The sequence below is a fragment of the Gadus morhua genome, chromosome 23 (genome assembly GCF_902167405.1).
Source record: "Gadus morhua chromosome 23, gadMor3.0, whole genome shotgun sequence".
Classification (NCBI taxonomy): domain Eukaryota; kingdom Metazoa; phylum Chordata; class Actinopteri; order Gadiformes; family Gadidae; genus Gadus; species Gadus morhua.
The window spans coordinates 23,516,205-23,536,166 of NC_044070.1; the positions used below are offsets into that span (position 1 = coordinate 23,516,205).

Consider the following 19,962-nt stretch of genomic DNA (forward strand, 5'->3'; position numbering starts at 1 on the left):
ACAGCCAGCATGATGACCAACAAATAAATACGTTTTATCCCCCGTTCCCCGCCACTTCTTCCCCTTAGCCTTCCACTCAGTACCCCTTCGCGTTACAATAAATGATGCATGTATATCGATTTAAATATTCACTACCAGCTAATGCTATAAGTAGCATTGGGATGCGGGGGGGGGGGGGGGGGGGGGGTTTGAATCACCTTGGATACGAAATTGAAGGAGGTGCATCTCAGGAGATGGGGGGGGGGGGGGGGGGGGGTGTTCTTGATCTGAAAGAAACATGTGCAGGGACTGACGGCCCGTCGTTATCTGGTCGGGTGCTTTCATAATTGATCGGGGAGAAAAGAACAAAAATAAGAACGCAAAAAATACACAAAGGGAATATCTTGTTCCCGGAATGCAGGCCGCAACGCCGTCAAACTCGCCGGTTAGTGGTGACAGCGTTTCCCTTTGTGGGTCTCGAGACCCCGACAGTAGACCCCGCCGAACCCGTCACAAAATCTGTTTAGTAGACAAGTCAAGTTATCTCAAGACCCCCCTCTCCCGAGAAAGAGGCAGAAGGACAGTTTACCGTTGACGAGGTTTGAAATCAGACGACGACAGAGGAAGGAGACGACCAGCTCGCGTTTAACCACAGGACCCTAGCGACGTGTCCTTCAACTGCAGGGCGCTCCGGCCCAAACAGAATCGAACCCGACCTGACGGAGATGTAAGCATTGACCAAACACGCTGCTCATAGCGACGAGCTTCGGATCACGTTTACAGGACTTGGACGGACGTCAGCGACGAGGATCAGTGACCATCAGGTCAGAAGCCTACAGCATCGACGTCTGCTGTCACCCCCCCCCTTACTCATCAGAGCACTGTGTGTGTAGATCTGTGTGTGTAGGTGTAGGTGTGTGTCTGGGGACTCCCCTCTACGGGGGTTTCAACCAGCAGTCCTTCTATAGGTCGTGTCCTTCACAGAGCCGGGGCGGGGTTAGGGTTAGAGTGTCCTGTAGAGACCCGGACATTGCCGCCCCCCCGCTGGGCAGAGCGGGCTTACAGCAGCAGGAGGAGGGAGGAGGAAGGAGGAGGAGGAGGAGAGAGGGGAGGAGGAGGGACGGTCTCACTGCTCCTCCTGGTGGTGCCCTTCCTCGGGGGACGGCATCACCACGGCAACGGGCGGGGTGGCCAGGGTGGAGAACCAGGAGGACATCGCCGACTTGGCGCTGGTCAGAGCGCCGCCCACCGACTGACCTGAGGAGGAGAGGGGAGAGGAGAGGAGATGAGGGGGGAGAGGGGAGAGGGGAGGGGAGAGGAGAGATGAGAGGAGAGAGGAGAGGGAAGAGGGGAGGGGAGAAGAGGGGAGAGGAGAGGAGAGGAGAGGGGAGAGGAGAGGAGGAGGGATGAGAGGAGAGGGGAAGAGGGGAGGAGAGGGGAAGAGAGGGGAGAGGGGAGGGGAGAAGAGAGGAGGGGAAGAGAGGAGAGGAGAGGGGAAGAGCGGGGAGGAGAGGAGAAGGGGAGAGAGGAGAGGAAAGAAGAGTAGAGGAGGGAAGGGGAGAAGAGAGGAGAGCAGAGAGGTCATGTGAGACAGGGGAATGTGCATCAGTGGCGGTCATGTCTCTTCCCCCCTGCTGGACAAAGGGGGAAGTGGCTTAGGGCTGACGTCACACTACAGGAGCAAACACTGTCAACATGGATTATAGAATAAAAAGGTGAATGGAACCGTGGCATCATGTGAGATCGTACCCCCAGACAACAGACATATTGTTGCTACATACTGTATATTAAATAGATACATCATAGTTGTTTTCATAGGGCTGTGCATTCCCCTTTTGTACCTCCTTGTGTGTTCGGGCTGATTTCACCCTGGAAAATCTGTGTGTGTGTGTGCGTGCTCGCGCACGCGGGTGCATGCGTGTGTGTGTGTTTGTATATGTGTGTGTGTGCTTTAAAACGCTCTGGATTGCCATCCACCCTATGTAATATGCATGTGTGCCGTGTTGGCATCTAGTTTCCCTCCCCTGGGGATTAACTAAGCATCTCATCATGCTCCATCGCTAGGAGGAGGAGGAGGAGGAGGAGGAGGAGGAGGAGGAGGAGGAGGAGGAGGAGGAGGAGGAGGAGGGGGAGGAGGAGGAGTCTGGTGTTTCCTGGTTTGTCTCTAAACCCGTCCACTCCGGAACCTACCGACGGCCTTGCCCGTCTGCACCACGTTCCGGCTGGTGCTCATCATGGCGTTCCCGATCTTCTTCCCCCGCTCGCTGTTCTGGACCGAACTTCGCCGCCGTGCGTCAATCGTCCCGGCAACGAGCAAACAGACAGACAAACACACACACAGATAGAGAGAGAGACAGACAAACAGACAGAAGAGATCAGAGATGTGAGAGAGTAAAATAATCGCTCTCCTGGAGCAGGACGGAACATCACGGCCGCCCCACGATCAAACCTAACCGACACGGGATTCTCCGTTTGACTAGAGGCGGTTTTCTGAGGGAGTTTATCGCGGAAATCCCACAATCCCTCTGCTCTAACAATTTGCAGCAGAGGACACCACCACCACAAATGAAGAGCTAGCTTCGGTTGAAATGATGGGATGAGGTGTGCACTGTGTGCTTCACGTCAAGAATCAACAGCCAATGCCCCCCCCCCCCCCCCCTACCTGGCTCCTCCCCCCAGTACCCCGCGGTCCCCCGCCTAGCTGCGACCTTTCCCGTGGATGACCAGCGCCCGCGGCCAAACCTCACCCTTCCTCGAACACCGTGCCAGGGAATGTGGGAGCCCCGAATCATGTGTCCCAACTGCGTGCGCGCTAATGGGAACTACGGGAACTTCAGAGAGGAGGGGGATCCAAACTCACACTGAAGCTGTGTATGTGTGTGTGTGTGTGTGTGTGTGTGTGTGTGTGTGTGTGTGTGTGTCTGTGTGTGTGTGTGTGTGTGTGTGTGTGTGTGTGTGCACGCACAATCACACGTACTTCCTGGTAGACCGCCGGGATAACATCGCCTCGCTATGTGACATGGCGGGTGATCCACTATTCACACATGCCGCTCCAGTCAGGGACATTTCCTTCCTGCGCCCGCTCACACACGGCAGAGCAAAGCCGGCCTAAAGGCCAAGGGCCGGTCGGCAGATGGGGGCAATGTAACGCAACACATCGGTTATCTGAGGATGTAACACTGTACGAGCCTCTACCGACCGTGTGACATGTGACTGCTTTCATTCACAACACAGCCGCACAGGCAGAGATACAGGGAATGGGACTCGGTCTTGAGCCGCCAAATTGCCAGTGCAGATTTCCCCTGGAAATACATCCCTGTTCCCCATTCACACGTCACCCCATGCAGGGAATCTTCCGGAACACTGCAGGGCAACGCTGCATGTGGGAAAGGGGGGGGGGGGGGGGGGGGGGGGTTCATGGCGTTCCCCCAAGGCCTCTGGTCCATTTGGTTCAGCTTCCCACAGGCCTCGGGAACACAGTCCGCTGGGGGTCTGGTCATCGAAACGCGTTCACGTCGTCAAGCTAAGCTCAGTGACGAAGACGTGAGCGGAAGAGGGTAAGGGGGGTGGGGGGGGGGGGAGATGTGTGTCTGTAAGTGTGTGTGTCTGTAAGTGTGTGTGTCTGTAAGAGTGTGTGTCTGTAAGTGTGTGCGTCTGTGTCTGTGTTTTTTCTGAGTGTGTTTTTGTGAAAGTGTGTGTGAGGCCGCCAGTGTGTGTGCTGGATGTACGTGTGTGTGTGCGTGTGTGTGTGTGTGGGGGAGTGAGCGAGGGGGGGGGAGGTGGGGGGTGGTTGTGTCGTGTGGAAGAGAAAAAAAAAAAAAGGGTGGACTCCGGGACCCTGGGGTCATCCCTTACAACCCCACACAACCCCCCCCCCCCCCCCCCTTCACCCCCCGCCCCAACACACACGCAGACACACACACACACACACTCACACACTCACTCCAGCTGCTTCCTGGAAAGAAACCTGAGTGGGCGAGGCGAGGGCCCGCATGGAGCTCTGTTATAATTAATGGAGCCGTGTGAGACACTGACCCCGTCCCCCTGGCCCCCCTGGTCCCCCCGGTCCCCCCCAGCCCAGACCCCTCCTCGCCCGACAACCCTTCACCCCTGGCCTTCATGTACCGGACCCCTCCCCCCGCCACCTCCACCTCCCCCACCCCGCCACCTCCACCTCCCCCACCCCGCCACCTCCACCCAGCAGAAGGCTCCCCGGGCCGAGCTCTGAGCAGGCTGTCTCTGGGTGGCTGTCTCTGTGAGGCTGTTTCTGTGAGGGTGTTTCTGTCAGGCTGTCTCTGTAAGGGTGTTTCTGTCAGGCTGTCTCTGTCAGGCTGTTTCTGTCAGGCTGTCTCTGTCAGGCTGTTTCTGTGAGGGTGTTTCTGTCAGGCTGTCTCTGTCAGACTGTCTCTGTCAGGCTGTCTCTGTCAGGCTGTCTCTGTCAGGCTGTTTCTGTCAGGCTGTCTCTGGGAGGCTGTTTCTGTCAGGCTGTCTCTGTCAGGCTGTTTCTGTCAGGCTGTCTCTGTCAGGCTGTCCCTGTGACAGCAGCCTGAGCTCAGAGCGTGACCCATGGGTGTGTGAGGGGGAGCAACGGACCAGAAGGAGCTTCCTCCTTCCTGCTCCCGTTGACCAAGAAGACATGAAATACGAGGGCGGTTTGAGGAGAAGAAAGACACCCTGGTGTAGAAGTCCTCCATCTTGGATCTGATGTTATCTGACGGTACAAGGAGTTCTGATTTGGTTTGGCTGCTAAATGTCTGTTGTTTTTTTATACCTTTTCTAAGATTTATGTAGAATAGGAACTCAAAGAACAGGAAAAACACATCCTTATTTATGCTACACCTTCCATTCAACACTGACGATTAATTGGGTGCATGCTGCCACTAGAGGGCAGCAAACACATCACCTACAGGGTAGCACCACATCCCCTGCACCGCAAGTCAATAACAACTGAGTGGGGAGCGATGACGGAGGTTATAAAGGGAATAGAAACATCGATGAATACTCACTGAGACAGTCTGAGCTTCACATCTGCAACACTGTACTGTCCCTGGAAAGGGTGCCTGAAACACAAACCGAGAGAACGGACGTTAATGTGGGACTGAATGTGAGAACAGTCAGTCAATGCATTCTCTATGGGACTGTTAAAGGGCTGATGTTTTGCCACTAGGTGTGGGTGTGATTAGTTGTTACGAGCCGTTTCCTGTGCTTTAGCAACATCCCAAGCGGGCGTGTCTCCCTAGATGTGTGCTGGATAGATCAGTCTACCAGCCTTCCCAGTGGACTGTAGCAAATGTTGCTTATCCATCCATCATACAACCTGATCTGGAGCACTTTGGTTCATGCAAATTCTGCAATAGTCAGTGGAAGCTGTAATTGATACTATGTGCTTAACACCCTCATTGGAGCTCCACTGGCCTGCAGGAATATTATCTTAAGAGTGAACATTTTGAGATTGAGTTCAATATGCATTCAATATTCCCCATTTTACTTCCTAATCTCAATAACTCATTGAGGGACGATTGATTTCAGACTAGGCTCCGGTTGAGTCATTCTTTAGTCAGGCTACAGTTAAGGCCAGGGTCATTGTGATCATACTGGTAAGAAACACATGCAACCCAAACACAGAATAGAATGACACTCAAAGCAGAGTGCCCTCCCCACCCCCCCATCATTATCGGCGGCTCTGATTGGCTCCTTACCCTGGCGTGATCTCCGTCATGGCCTGGTGTCGGTTGCTCTGCCACACGCGGTAGTTGTGCGTGATTTTCCATGCCGCGGTGAAGGGGGCGCCGTAGTCCGCCAGAAGCCTCTCGCTGTCTGCAGGAAGTAGACGGGCGGACAGGAAACAGGAAACAGGAAACACAAGAGGCGGGACGTTAGTAGGGGCTGTAGCGGTGGTAGTGGTGATTAGCGGCGGGAGAACTGGTTATAAACTCTCAGACGGACAACAGGGTTGTGGGAACAAAGGAGAGTCGCTTTGCTGTTGCTGCGACTGTTTCCCATGATGCATCAGAAATGCTGGCGTTTACGTAGTGGCGTCGGTTAACGTTAGCTGCTGAAGTTTAAGAAAGGGTCAGGTGTTAGGTCATAGAGGATGACGTTTAGTATCACGTAGAAACAACAAAATGAATGAATGAATGAATGAATGAATGAATACTTTGTCATTGCCGGAGCAGTGAAATTATTACCAGTTACATTCCGTCCAAGAAACAAAAAAGACAGTCTGGGGAGACAGGACGGAGAGACTGTCTCCCCAGACTCAACAGTGTCTCTCCCGTCTGATGCTGGTGACGAGGACACGACCGTTGCCGTGGAGATGACCATGAAGAGTTCTGATCCAGAGACAAAAGTTCACGGGAGGAGGAAGATAGGGGCTGGGGGGGGGGGGGGGGGGGGGCAGAGCATCTGTCTGCATAACAACCAGGGGACTGGAGAGATACCAGCCTCCCAAGGCCGAAGAGGGGGGAGCCCAATAAAGATAACAGTATTTGCGTCAGTAACTACTCAGTCAAGTGAGTAATTCATTAAGACCTCCGCCAAACCAGGCGGTAAGAGGAGAGGTCTGGAGGCAGACCCCCATCAAACCAGGCGGTAAGAAGAGAGGTCTGGAGGCAGACCCCGATCAAACCAGGCGGTAAGAAGAGCGGTCTGGAGGCAGACCCCCATCAAACCAGGCGGAAAGAAGAGCGGTCTGGAGGCAGACCCCCATCAAACCAGGCGGTAAGAAGAGAGGTCTGGAGACAGACCCCCATCAAACCAGGCGGTAAGAAGAGCGGCCTTTGGGGCAGACCTCCATCAAACCAGGCGGTAAGAAGAGAGGCCTTTGGGGCAGACCTCCATCAAACCAGGCGGTAAGAAGAGATGCCTGGGGGCAGTGCTCCACCTACCTTGGTGCAGGGTGGAGGACAGCAGCGTGTGGAGGTGGAGGGTGGAGGAGGGCAGTGTGTGGAGGTGGAGGGTGGAGGACACTAGGGGGTGGAGCTGGAGGCTGACCCTACCTTGGTGCAGGGTGGAGGACAGCAGCGTGTGGAGGTAGAGGGTGGAGGACACTAGGGGGTGGAGCTGGAGGCTGACCCTACCTTGGTGCAGGGTGGAGGACAGCAGCGTGTGGAGGTAGAGGGTGAACTGCGCCCGGATCCACTCGTCCCCGCCCTCCCAGCCCGTCCCGTCCAGGAACACGTCCTCGCGGTTCTCCGTCACGTGCTTCAGCAGGTAGTCGGCGAAGCGCAGGTCGGCCGTGGTCAGCGCCAGCAGACGGCGCAGCTCCGGGTCCTGGATCTGGATGCGGGCCTCCTCCACCTGGCGGCAGCCAATCAGGGGCCGGGGTCAGGCGGGGGGGGGGGGACAACCGCGTGCCAGGCTAACGAAAGCAGGCACGTACATACACACGCATGGACATACACACACGGTTTGTCCTGGTTTCCCTGTTTTTCCTGTTTTCCTGCTCCATCGTCCCTAGCATTGTCTTTCCTCAGCCTAACTTTAGCACTCCTTTGTGTTGTGTTGTATTATATCTTGTATGCTTCTCTTCCCTCGCTGCTGCTGCGCCGTTACCCCTGCGGGTTCCTAATAAAGTGTTATCTATCCACGCAAACACAAAGTCTAAAGAGCCTTCCATAGATGGTTAGGACGGAGAGACCTCTGCGCTAGGAGACTCCCTGTTTCAAACCATACAGTCTTCTGTCCGAAGCACCTTAGAGCGATTTTTCTCCAGGACTCGTTATTAAACAGCGGGTAGGAGTGAGCTAACTTTTTCAAGGAAGCCAAAGGAGTAGACTAGCGCATCATTGGGGTTCGGAACCCCTTAATCTGGGAATTTCAAACACATTCACCATTAGATTAATACTGGCACTGCCCCCTACTCCATACGGAACTACAAAAATGGCGGCTGGAGATCGGCGGTGCTACCCACGTCGACGATGGCGTCGCTCAGGTGCCTCTGCTGGCGGAACAGGATGTTGGTCGCCCCGGCAACGAAGCCGCGCACCGTCACGTCGGACAGGAGGTGGTGCTGCTGCAGGGCCATGTAGGGCAGACACAGGTAACCCTGGCAACCGAGACAAGAGGGGGGGGGGGGGGGGGTTAGTCACTTGATACGGCCCAGAACGGCACCCTGATCAACGGTTGGGCGTCCACCTGCACACTGGGCTACGGGGTCACTGGAGGGACATTCAGCGGAGGAAGGAGAAGCCAATATTTCCCTTTGTCATCTATCTTTTAGCAACTAGCATTGAGCACAAACCGCTAAGTAGGACGACAACTGAAATACAAGTACTGTAGCCCAGCACAAGAGCTCACCAGCGCGTGCTCTGAGACTTATGTTGATTCTCTGGTACGCTGAACAATGTGGGATGGATTATAGTACATGTTTATCCTTCAGGGTGCCTATAAAAGAGTTTATAACTGTGTGTGTGTGTGTGTGTGTGTGTGTGTGTGTGTGTGTGTGTGTGTGTGTGTGTGTGTGTGTGTGTGCTGTTGTAAAGGAAAGGGAGCGTGACCAGCACTCGTGGGTCCCAGTTTGGTCACATGGTGTGTGAAGGCGGTTAAAAGCCTTTGCCATTCGAGTCGACTGAAATGTTTTCCCGTAAATTTGAATAGAAAACCAACAGGAACGGTCTCGTGCTTGGATACCGACACTGACTGGCCGACTCTGCACAGAAGCCATTATGAGTCCACCTCAACATAATGTTTATGACTATGTTAGTCTAAGTATCCAAAGCGACTTAAAGTGACTTGAGATGAGGGTCATTAAGGTAGAGGGTCGGAGTCAGGGCAGCTTGCTCAAAAGCGCGCGCACACACACACACGCACACGCACCCACACTCATAAAGACAAACACACACACACTAGGGCTGTCAAAATTGCTCAAAAATGACATTCGAATGTTCGTTTGGAAAAAAATCATGAATTCGAACTATTCGAATATCTGGTTGCCTATTTTACGCAGTTGCCGTCAATATGTCAATAATGCGACAAAACCATGGTTCAAATTAGCGGGATATATATATATCCTATAAACAGCCCAGTAACGTGGAGGCCTAATCATGAAAAGCCACAACTTTGTATCGCTTGCATTTCACCACCACACCTGCAAGCGCGCAAACTATAGTAATCTGAAGAAGACGCCCGCTTCTGAATGTTACAAAGTATGCTGGTGGTAACGTTCCTTGCTTTGCTTACCAAGTTACCATTTATCGAGAAGGCCTATTAAAATCGATAAAGAAAAATATGCATGTCGCCTACGTCTTCCAACATGCCAGCGAAAGGGCCAGCACTACGCACCGTTCGGATTCATGAAAAAAAAGCTGTCTCGGACTTTGCCGAGAACATTGCGTTATAGCAGCTTTCACCAGCCAGACTACTAGCTCCCTGAGCTCTACTTCGGATGCTTATTGAATGGCATAGCCGAGCTGGAATACCTATATCCAAGTACGGAAACCCCGAGGGGATAAAATACATTCGCTCTTCACAATACTAGTCTGTTACACTTGTACCGCGGGAGTGTTTTTTCACATTCGAATATTATGAGGGACATCGCGAACAGACAGAGGCTCATTCACAAAGCAGATAGAGGCGCTTGTACCGCGGAAGTGTTTTTTCACATTCGAATATTAATTTTCACGTTCGAATTCGCGTTTTTGGATACATTTCGAACGAATATTCGAACTTCGAATATTCGTTGACAGCCCCAACACACACCCACACACACACACATAAAGACACACACACACCCACACCCACACACACAGACACACACACACACACATAAAGACACACACACAAACCCACACACACACCCACACACATTAAGACACACACACACACCCACACACACACCAACACCCACACACATAAAGACACACACACACACACACACACACACACACACACACACCCACACCCACACACATACATAAAGACAGACAGACCCCCCCCTCCCTCGGTGACCCCCTACCTTGGTGAAGACGGGGAGGGGCAGCCCGTAGCGATCCTCCTCCAGCCCGGACACCAGCCCCTGGACGACCCCGCCCTGGCCCCCCACCGCCTGGGGCTGCGACGTGATGGGGATGCCCGGCTCGGGGTCAAAGGTCTCCGGATGCTCCGCCCCCTTCTCGCCGCCCGCCGCCGCCGCCGCCGCCGCCTCCTCCAGCACGCTGGGGTCCAGGGTCTCCCAGTCGCTCTCCGACGAGTCAGGGGACGGCCGCGAGGGGGGCTTGAGGAGGTGGCTGTCCCCCCCCTCCCCCTCCCCCTCCCCCGTGGGGGGGGGCGGCTCCTCCCCCACCAGCTCGGCGATGTCCGTGGCGGAGACGGAGACGAACTCCTCGATGGAGGGCGTGGTCACGGCGGCGGCGGGCTCCGCCCCCCCGCCGCCCGGCTCCTCTGACAGGCTGCTCTTGGGCCGGTAGTGGGAGGAGTCCGCCAGGCCGTGCTCGATCATCCCTGAGCCAATCACACGCAAGCAGGTGTTGGTTATGCAAATCAGAGGAGGAGGAGACGATCAGTTTTGGACGCCTACGATTAGTTTTTCATTCCGCTATTTTACGACTTTGTCTTTTTAGTCTTTGGGGACCTGAACATACAAAACTAAAAGTCAGGGTAAAATGTATCACTAAACACACATAAATCTTCCATGCCCAACCGTACACAAACACCTAACAGAGATGTTTTAAAAGAAAGTTGCAATGAACATCGTTAGACGAGTGTCACAATAACCCAGGCGTTTTAAATCAGTTTCTTAACGACCAAGCAGTAAAAACGGGACCGCTGCCGCTGACCTGGGAACAGCGACAACACAGTCATCAGTGCCCCCACGAGTCTGTTGACAGGCGAGACGTAGAACAGGACCTGGGCGGGAGAAAGAGAGGGGAAAACACACGGGATGAAGCCATGTTGTGAAACCGCTAAATAAAGACGCAGAGAGACGTGGGAGTTCGTTAAAAAAAGGTCCGCTCACCTTCTTCTCGAGCAGGATCAGTTTGAAGAGGATGAGAACCTGGATGTGACAGAAGTCTGGCGTTTACATTCACTGACCCACAGTAGCTAGTGTTGTAGCGAGTAAGCTAAAACGACTACAGTACATTTCCTACAGTACTATTCGTGCAGCTTCTATCCATCTGTCTACAACTTGTGTACATTGTGTAGTAACTGTTTCTTCTATTTACCTTGTGTCTAAAGTGAAGTATTAAATCTCTTGGCGATAACCCTGAGAAAGGAAAGGATGATTAAAGGAACGTCAGCATCGTTTTTAAAATAAATTCACACATTTTATACAGACTTAAATAGTACGAAATTCAAGCGTCCATTTTACCTAAATACACTTGTGACCCCTCCAGAGTGGACCCCCGCAGCGAGCCGTTCATGTGTTCGTACAGTTCCTGTGGAGACAGCGCTCACAGTTAGCATAAACATTTAGCAGAGTTAGCATCGGTAGAGTTAGCATAAACATTTAGCAGTTAGCAATGGCACAGTTAGCATAAACATTTTGCAGAGTAAGCAATGGTAGGGTTAGCATAAAGATTCAGCAGAGTTAGCATTGGTAGAGGTAGTGTTAACGGTTAGCATGTGTAGAGTTAGCGTTTAGCAGAGGTAGTGTTAACCGTTAGCATAAACATTTAGCTTAGATAACGATGGTTAAGTTAGCAGTTACCGGAGGTAGTGTTAGCAGTTAGCAAGGGCAGAGTTAGAGGTTTGTGGAGGTGGCCGAGTGAGCAGAACTCGCAGTGTTAGCAGAGTTAGCAGAGTGAGGGATGTGGGTGGAGTGGGCAGCTGCTGTTCCTCACCTTTAAAATATCGATCTGTGAGAAGTCTTTCTCCTCAAAGTAGGCGTGAGTGATGAGCTGAAGCTTGGCCTGTAGAAGGCCGTAGAGAGGCTGGAACACACACACACACACACACACAGGTTACACATATATACACAAACAAACATATGTAGGTTAAACACACACACACACATGCGCACACACACACACACGCTATTTTGATGCAAAGAAATGCACAGCCAATTCAAATAACTTAACTTCAAACATTTTGAATGATCGTTTTCGTGCAGCCCCAGTTACTGTGTTTGACCTGATTTGCGTCACTCAAAAGATAGCACATCCCCCTGTGAGTTCGGTCAGCTGTTTTTTCCCATCACCGTTGAATTATGGGAGCTCACCTCGAGCCCTCAAAGACCCCTTCCCCCTGGCCTTTGACCTCTTCCCTGTACATGTCATGCCTCTGTTGCCCTGGGTCCTTGGGTGGTCTCGCAGATTGGTTTACTAACGTGACAATTATGAATCATAGGAGAGGGCCACGGTCAAGGTATCTAACAGAGTTATGATTACTCAGAGGCACTCCATAATACATGCCTCCTTCCTTCCTTCCTTCCTTCCTTCCTTCCTTCCTTCCTTGAAGCCAACGCATCATGTATCATGACCTCGTATCAAGTTTAGGGGCAGTGTTGTGCTTAATTCATACTTTGACGCCAACTGAAAATAACTGATCCTTGGTTAACAAGAAATTATTGTTCTCGAACCATCGTCTTCGTTATGCCAAACATGATTTATAATACGCTCAAATGAAATATGACCTATTTCAGATTTTACAAATGAACATACACAATCTCAAAAAAGAACAGAATGACTCCAATACAAAACATATACAAGTTTGATATAAATACGTTGATTTGTGTGTCTTGTAGATGTAGAGACATATTCTCAAAGCCTTTTTTCTAGAGGCACACACACACACACACACACACACACACACTCACCACTCTACTGAGGACACACACACTTTTCTGCACCGTCTCCCTGGTAACGTCTGCCAGTCGGACCTTCAGAGCCTGGAACACACACACACACACACACACACACACACACACACACACACACACACACACACACACACACACACACACACACACACACACACACACACACACACACACACACACACACACTTTATTCCAAATGGTAGAGAACGCACACAGAGGTTTGTTTGCTCATCATATTTGCAATTTCCGGCTGTAATAATATCTCTCTTTTATTACCAATCAAGGACATTTAAACACACTGTGTCGAATCCCACATAGGGCATAAGCTTAATGCAGCCACATGATACAGGCGCTGCTGTAAACGGTGGGCAGTGATACGGATCAGGCCTTAAAGCAACTGATCACTGATCAACTGCTCATTTTGATATTTTATCAAATGAAAGGCAAGTGTGGGTGATCCAAAGTGTGTAGTGCCTCCTGGCTTCACTAAAACATCCTTTAGAATTAATTTAGACTCCGTGACACAAGGTATGTATGTATTCTTAATGTTGATATAAATATACTTAATGTTTATTCTTAACAATAAGTATTTATTTATATAATACATATGAATAGGAATTAGATCATTTTTACTTGATGTTGATATATAAATAAATGCATATATTTTATCTGTTTATATAATATATATATATGTGGGGGACTGACCTTAGCCTCTATCTGCCGGTAGCAGGACACTCCGTACACACACTTCATCTCGGCGCTCAGCGGGGGCAGGTGGAAGTACACCGTGTCTGCAGGACCAAGAGCATCACACCGTGTGACCACGAGGCCGTGGAGCACAGGACCGCCGGCCTATCACACGCAGCCATTCCCATTCCCACGCATCAAACGCACGCCAAGACAACGCCGGGCGCCGGGTATGTGTTCACCATGGGTGATACTGTTTATGAGAAGTAGGAATAGTACATTAAAAAATGTGTCCATCAGGGCATTTAGCAGACGCTGTGACCCAACGCGACGGTTTAGACACACATTCACACACCGACGGCGGAGTCGACCACGCAAGGCGACAGCCAGCTCGTCGGGAGCAGTCAGGGTGAAGGTGTCTTGGCCTGGGGGATCCAACTAGCGTCCTTACGGCTACAAGTCACCCCGACTTGTATCCTGGTTGTACAAGCCAACCATTTATATTTAACTGGCAGCGCATGACGTTAATACTGCCGGGGTCAAGGGTTCGAATCCGACTGGGAAGTTGGCAGTTAGAGCTAGCCCCCCCCATGACCATATTAGGAGGTGACCGACCTTCCTGGTAGTTGTGAGCCCCGTCTGGCAGGGCGAGGAACGGCAGGTACCTCCACTGCTCAGGGAGGCCCCCACTGTCGTGGCTCTCATCCGGCAGCAGGGGGGGGTAGGAGAACTCCACCTGGAGGGGGGGGGAAAGAGAGGTTGATGTATATTACTTAAAGGTTGGGTATGCAATTCTCTTTTTTGGCCATTTTTGCAGAATTACTTGAATTCCTTATCATAACCCACTTACAGCCACTGAGCTAGAAGTACTGACGTGAAAGTTTCTTAACAAGTTTCTTAACAAGTCAATCATCTGTGGAACGGGCAGGGCTCGAAAAACTCCAGCCAATGATTTCCAGAACCACCCAGTGGCATTGGACAGTAAGTACGTCAATCAAACGGTCGTACTGCACTCCCCCTCCCCCCACGTGACCCCTTCGTGCACGTACTCAAAGCTCGTGACCCGGGAGCAAGCTTCTGTTTGTTGTTAACCTGCGGTAGCTACTGGAGCTAGCTAACTAACTAATGGCTCGCTCTTGCGCATCTGTTCGCTCGTGCTTGATTGCGCGTCCATGTACTTGGAATGGGTGAAGTCAGAGTCAGCGTTGAAGGAGAGGGGGTAGGACCATTTGAGTTGTATGTTTCGAAAATCTGCTGGCGTTTCGCAAATCCCATACCCAACCTTTAAGAGGTCAAGGGTCAACCCTATTCTTATTGGATGACCTTGGTTGAAATTAACACCGTTAGTAAAGTGGAAAAAAATGTAATGACTACGAAATCTCTGGCCAATGTGTAATTAACTATTATTTAATGCTTATTACTGCATTGACTAATGTTAATTATTGTTTCTTTAATGTAAAAGTGTTACCACATTGGCTAGATTTTGAATGCAGATTCAAAATCACAGATCTGTGCGTGCGTTCGTGCGTTCGTGCGTGTGTGTTTAATTTACATAAAAATTTAGCATTTTATCCAAAGCGACTCAATGGTGAGACTCAGAACAATCAAAACATACACTATGAAGGGGAGAGAATGCAGACACTTCTGCACAAGCAGGTTTCTGAGTGATCAACTTCAAGTAGCATGGAGTCAGTTGGTGTTGTTAGTAGTAGTAGTTAGCGGTGATCAAGGTAGAGATTCACCACAACAAAGTAAGTTGCGCCCAGAACCACAAAGTAAACATCCAGCGACACTTAACATTATCTAAACTACAAATCTTCTCACGGATCAAACGCACATTGACACACAGACGGCAGTGTCAACCATGCAAGGCGACAGCCAGCTCGTCAGGAGCAGTTAGGGTTAAGTGTCTTGCTCAGGGACACATAAATACTTAACAAGGAGGAGCTGGGGATCGAACTAGCAACCTTTCGGTTACAAGACAACTGCTCTACCTCCTGAGCAGTCCCAGGAGCTGCCGATGGGAAACTTACAGGGATGGGGACGGTGACACCAAGGATCTGCCTCTCATTGTTGGCCCCTGAGGGCCCCGTGTGCAGTAAGGATGTGAACCGAGTGCCCCGTGTTATGCAATCGTTTGGACTTCCTGGAGCATCGCATGGCACATGGGCAAAGTGGAACGGTTGGCCCCTATGAGCAAGGCCTGCTTTAAGGCCTGCATAATGCTCAGCTTTCTTCCTTTCCAGACAATGACGTAATCCCCAGCGTCAGTCCCAGCATATATCATGTTAGATGAAGAATGCCCTCAGCTTAACATTAGATGTATTCTGAGAAAAAACATGGCGATATGATTAAAGGGTAACTTTGGGTTTGTCAACCTGGCCCCTAGTTTCCCGTAATCTTTGGCCTGTGGGACTGAGGCGGACAACATTTTGGAAAACAATTGTCCAGTAGCAAGAGAATGCTGCAGGCGTAATTTGCGAAACGGCCAGCTATGTTATCCAATATACGTCCTCTAAAAAGGATGACAGGCTCATGTTGTTATCCTCACTGTCCGAACACATTCTCGAAAGGATCCTTTCAGAGAATACAACTTTTTTGTAGAGATGCACCGATTGCAAAATTCTTGGCCGATACCGATTTCCGGTTTTTAAGGAGGTCTGACCTGCCAAAACCGGTTTTTCCGATACCGATTTTCTAAGAAATAATTATAATCATATAATATGTTGATAGGTTTTCAATGTAGTGAGTCCCCGGGACCCACAGGTGGCGAGTTGGGTGGGTCCCTGAGAAATTCAATGGGTCCCGACTCCCCAGTTTAAAAAATGTGTTTCTTTTTTATTATTATTCTATTTCTTAAATGAAATTAATAGTGTTAAACTCAATACATGAAATTGTCATCTGAAAAGCGCAGCCATTTGTATGTGGTGAGCCACTGCTTCAGAAAAGTTCGCTTTTTTTGGGAGGAACATGTAGAAGGTTGAGGCAATTCTTCTGCAGTGGGCTCATCAGGCTCAGTAGAGGGGGAGGCAGAAGTAGGTACAGGCAATGTTGAGGTACTCTCTCTAGGCTGATCAGAGTCAGGGAGGAGTGCAGAGGTAGTGGGGACAGAAAATGCAGCTGCAATAGTTTGCTGACCTGCAATAGGTTTCATCTTTTTCTTTGGTGGTATTTTTGCGTTCTCTCTTCTCTGCCTGTTTCTCGAGAAAAACGGGATCTCGTTGGAAGCGCGATGTATGCGCAGGCGCCGTTTGGGCATAACAATATGTAGGCTGCCGTTCAATGTAGTTTTCATCACCACCACCGGATTATGTTTCATTTATTTCATTACAGCACGTCCCCTAAACGTTACAACATAATCGACACGAATGAGCACAGCATCGAGCAGTGGAAACGTGGGTTTATTTACTATGAAGTTTGTATTTTTAATTGTTGAAATGAAATCAGCGGTGACGAGCTAGTTGTTTTGGTAGCGGCTAAATTAGCATGTCGCGATACTTTGAACAGGGGATCACGTCTGCGCCGAGTAGATGCGCAGAGGGTTGAAACAGTGCTTGTCTGGTCTGCTCACAAGAAGGTTTCTTTGGCCAGTTACTGTGATTAAACACGAGTTGTTTAATGTTCACAATGTATCGTTTTTCATGGGGAAAATTAGATGCGTCCCCGGGACGCATGGATAGTGAGTTTAGTGCGTCCTTTCAGATTTGAATGCGTCAGGGACGCAGGACGCGTACCTAGCAACATGATCCCCCACGGCTTATTTTTGACTTGCAAGCATTACAAACAGCGTGTTTTGGGTCGTCCTGGCACACAGTGAAATAAGTCCAAATCAGCGACATGTTTTTCTTCCCGCGCTCTGGGCGCCTTGAGCTGCTACGCACCGCGCATGCGGGTGAGTTTGATCGGCCGAAAACCGGAAATTACGACAGTGACCGGCAGGTCACCGATTGTGGCCGATTGGATACAAAACCGGCTTTTTTAATCGGCGGCCGGTTGATCGGTGCATCTCTACTTTTTTGATTAACTTTTACTTGCTCCAGGCTGTTTGTTATTGTGTCCATCCAAGTCTCGCTCAAGAAGAAGTCTCGCTCACTGAGAGTTGAGAGGTTGCAGGAGGAGAATGTTGAGGTAGTTGCAAAGAGGAGTGCAGTCAAATGTTTGCTGTGTTTGGCCACAGAATGCGTTGCTTAGCTTTATCTAAATTATTTGAGTGGAGGAGAACTGAGATTTCCTACCACAGCTCAACTCTCCAAAACGAGACTCACTTAGAATACTTGGTTGGACACAATAATAAAAAGGCTGGTTAAGCGAAATACTCCTTTCCACAATGTTGTCCGAAAGAATCTGAGCAACAAGCACCTCCTTAGGACGTAAATCGTCGGGGTGCCATCACCCCAAATGATCACATCACAGCAGGGACTTACGTCTGCAGAGTTCCAGTTTAATACTGGACCAACTTACACAACACCAATAGTCCCTTAGAACCCAAAACAATGGAAACAAAGGGTTTGAAAAATCCCCAAAGATATCCTGTAACGGAGAGATGGATTTGACAGGGCCAGAGAAAGGCCTGATCGTGTGGTGTTAGGCTTGAGCGCATATCAGCTATTGTCTAGACAGGAAAAATGGAATTGGGGATGTTGGCAACCACAGAAATACAGAACGATGCCAAAGATTTTTTCTAAGCATAGACAGTTAGACACCACAAACAAAGAGCATTTTGTTCTGACAGCAGGAAGTGTTTTAACTGTTTTGTTAATGACAATAAGCAACAACCTCCTTCAAAAAAACAACATTACCTGTTAAGAGTTTCACCACAGAAACCTCAAATAAACGCTGATGGAAGTGAAACTCAAACACAGACGAACGCGTGCCATCAACCACGACAAGCTCACAACACAAAGGTGAATTGACAATGTTGTGAACTAAACGACTACTGCACCCAAACACAAGAGCCAATTGAACAGGATCCCGGGAGGGGTGAGCCTGAAACTGATGCTTTGATGGCACGTCTTCAACAGCCTGTAGCCCCCAGCAGAGACCAGCAGATGGGCAACGAGAGAGAGAGAGAGAGAGAGAAAGAGAGAGAGAGAGAGAGAGAGAGAGAGAGAGAGAGACACACACAGACAGAGAGAGTGAGACCGAGACCGAGACAGGGAGAGAGAGAGAGAGAGAGAGAGAGAGAGAGAGAGAGAGAGAGAGAGAGAGAGAGAGAGAGAGAGAGAGAGAGAGAGAGAGAGGAAACCGAATCTCCCAACTCTGCTAGGAGGAGGAACACTAATGCCTATCAAATGTCGCACAATACCTTGGGTAAACACCCTCTCGTTATCGGACGGCCCAACGAAGCGGCCTCTTGTCGCCGCTCTATTGTTTTAAGGGGCGGCAGTGGTGCTGACGCTTGACCCCCTGTTGTCTCACATGTGATCTACAGCTGCAGCCTTCGAGTGACAGCTGACCCTCGAGGGAAGCTCTGTCCTGTTTAACAGTCCATTGAACCGCCATCACATGAGGAGTCATTTAAGTTACACCCTAATCTTTGACCATTAAAACGACAAGATATACATACACACTTCCTTTTCTCCCCCAGCTGCTACATGAGTTGAACACAACCTCGACTGACAGGGAATGCTGGGATGAATGGGACAGGCATTGCTCCCTGTTTTGACACTCTGGGAGAAAGCTCCTCTTGGAGACTTCTGAGGACTTCTCGGGATTAGATGGATCAGGAAGTTGTGCATAGAACACTAGCATTGCATAACCCAGTGCAGCGAGCCTCGGACGCAAACCTAGGATGAAAAATCATAGTCTACACTGGGGTGTGAATCGTTCCATTATGTATACAAATGGCACTCCGTGGATTTAAAGAATGAGGAGATCCATCAATGAATCCCCGTCTTTTTAACCAAGCATGGGGGTCTGCAATCCGTGTACCCATCTGTCGCGGGTTCATTCATCAAGCAGTGTCACAAATGTCCAGCTGTCAAACACTACGCCTTGGGGGTCCGGGGTGACTCGATCCTCTCCGATCAAAGCGCAATGGATGGTTTTTAACCCGATCAAAACAAAACGTCAAGGAGTTAGACACTGGAGGAAGCGGTTATTAGACAAGGTCTGGGATAAACTTGACGCTAATGGGATGTGTGCATGTCGGAAGGGCTTTGGAAATACCTGACAACCCTTCTTGTGATGAAACCCAACCACGACGATGTGCAGCACGGGGGGCAACTTGACGTCCTCTCTGCCTCTCTGCGCCTCCATGGCCGCTTACTGCGCAGATCTCCACTGTAATAATAGATCTAAACAGAGTACAGAAAGGATACTACTTTTCCTTGCTTCGAGCTCCGCACACGCACACATACAAAATCAACAACACGACTCCGGAGCGATTTGTTTTCCCTTCCGCAGGTCCGTCTTCGGTCGTGGGATGACGTCACGGACCGCTCAATCCTGGACCCACACGAACGGCGCACGTCACGTGATGCGAATATAAGTAAATACATATATAAATATGTATTTATTTATTTATTTATCAGTGAATT

The 19,962-nt window shown here is 50.3% G+C and overlaps 1 protein-coding gene across 3 annotated transcripts; it reads right to left on the reverse strand.

The window, feature by feature from the left end:
- Positions 1–332: 332 nt before the first annotated feature.
- On the reverse strand, positions 333–19,873 carry avl9 (AVL9 homolog (S. cerevisiase)). 3 transcript variants are annotated; one of them, XM_030348995.1, is made up of 16 exons: positions 19,592–19,873; positions 14,039–14,159; positions 13,442–13,527; positions 12,734–12,805; positions 11,760–11,849; positions 11,288–11,354; positions 11,142–11,182; positions 10,934–10,972; positions 10,755–10,824; positions 9,935–10,419; positions 7,892–8,026; positions 7,059–7,278; positions 5,679–5,796; positions 4,986–5,039; positions 2,170–2,258; positions 333–1,236 (listed from the first exon to the last, which is right to left on the reverse strand). In XM_030348995.1, exons 1-16 carry the CDS (start codon positions 19,679–19,681, stop codon positions 1,106–1,108), a joined length of 1,908 nt encoding a protein of 635 aa, XP_030204855.1. In that variant the 5' UTR covers positions 19,682–19,873; the 3' UTR covers positions 333–1,105. The 3 variants fall into 3 exon arrangements, with proteins under 3 accessions (XP_030204855.1, XP_030204854.1, XP_030204853.1); XM_030348994.1 differs by having other exon boundaries at positions 6,978–7,278; XM_030348993.1 differs by having other exon boundaries at positions 6,867–7,278.
- Between the last annotated feature and the right edge of the window lie 89 nt (positions 19,874–19,962).

Excerpts from the sequence above, each read along its gene's own strand:
- avl9 (XM_030348993.1), bottom strand. The coding sequence starts at position 19,681 with ATGGAGGCGCAGAGAGGCAGAGAGGACGTCAAGTTGCCCCCCGTGCTG. Across the intron at positions 10,825-10,933 it reads TGATCCTGCTCGAGAAGAAG|GTCCTGTTCTACGTCTCGCC; the intron begins GTGAGCGGACCT and ends TCTCCCGCCCAG. Across the intron at positions 8,027-9,934 it reads CCCTCCCCGTCTTCACCAAG|GGTTACCTGTGTCTGCCCTA; the intron begins GTAGGGGGTCAC and ends CTCGGTTGCCAG.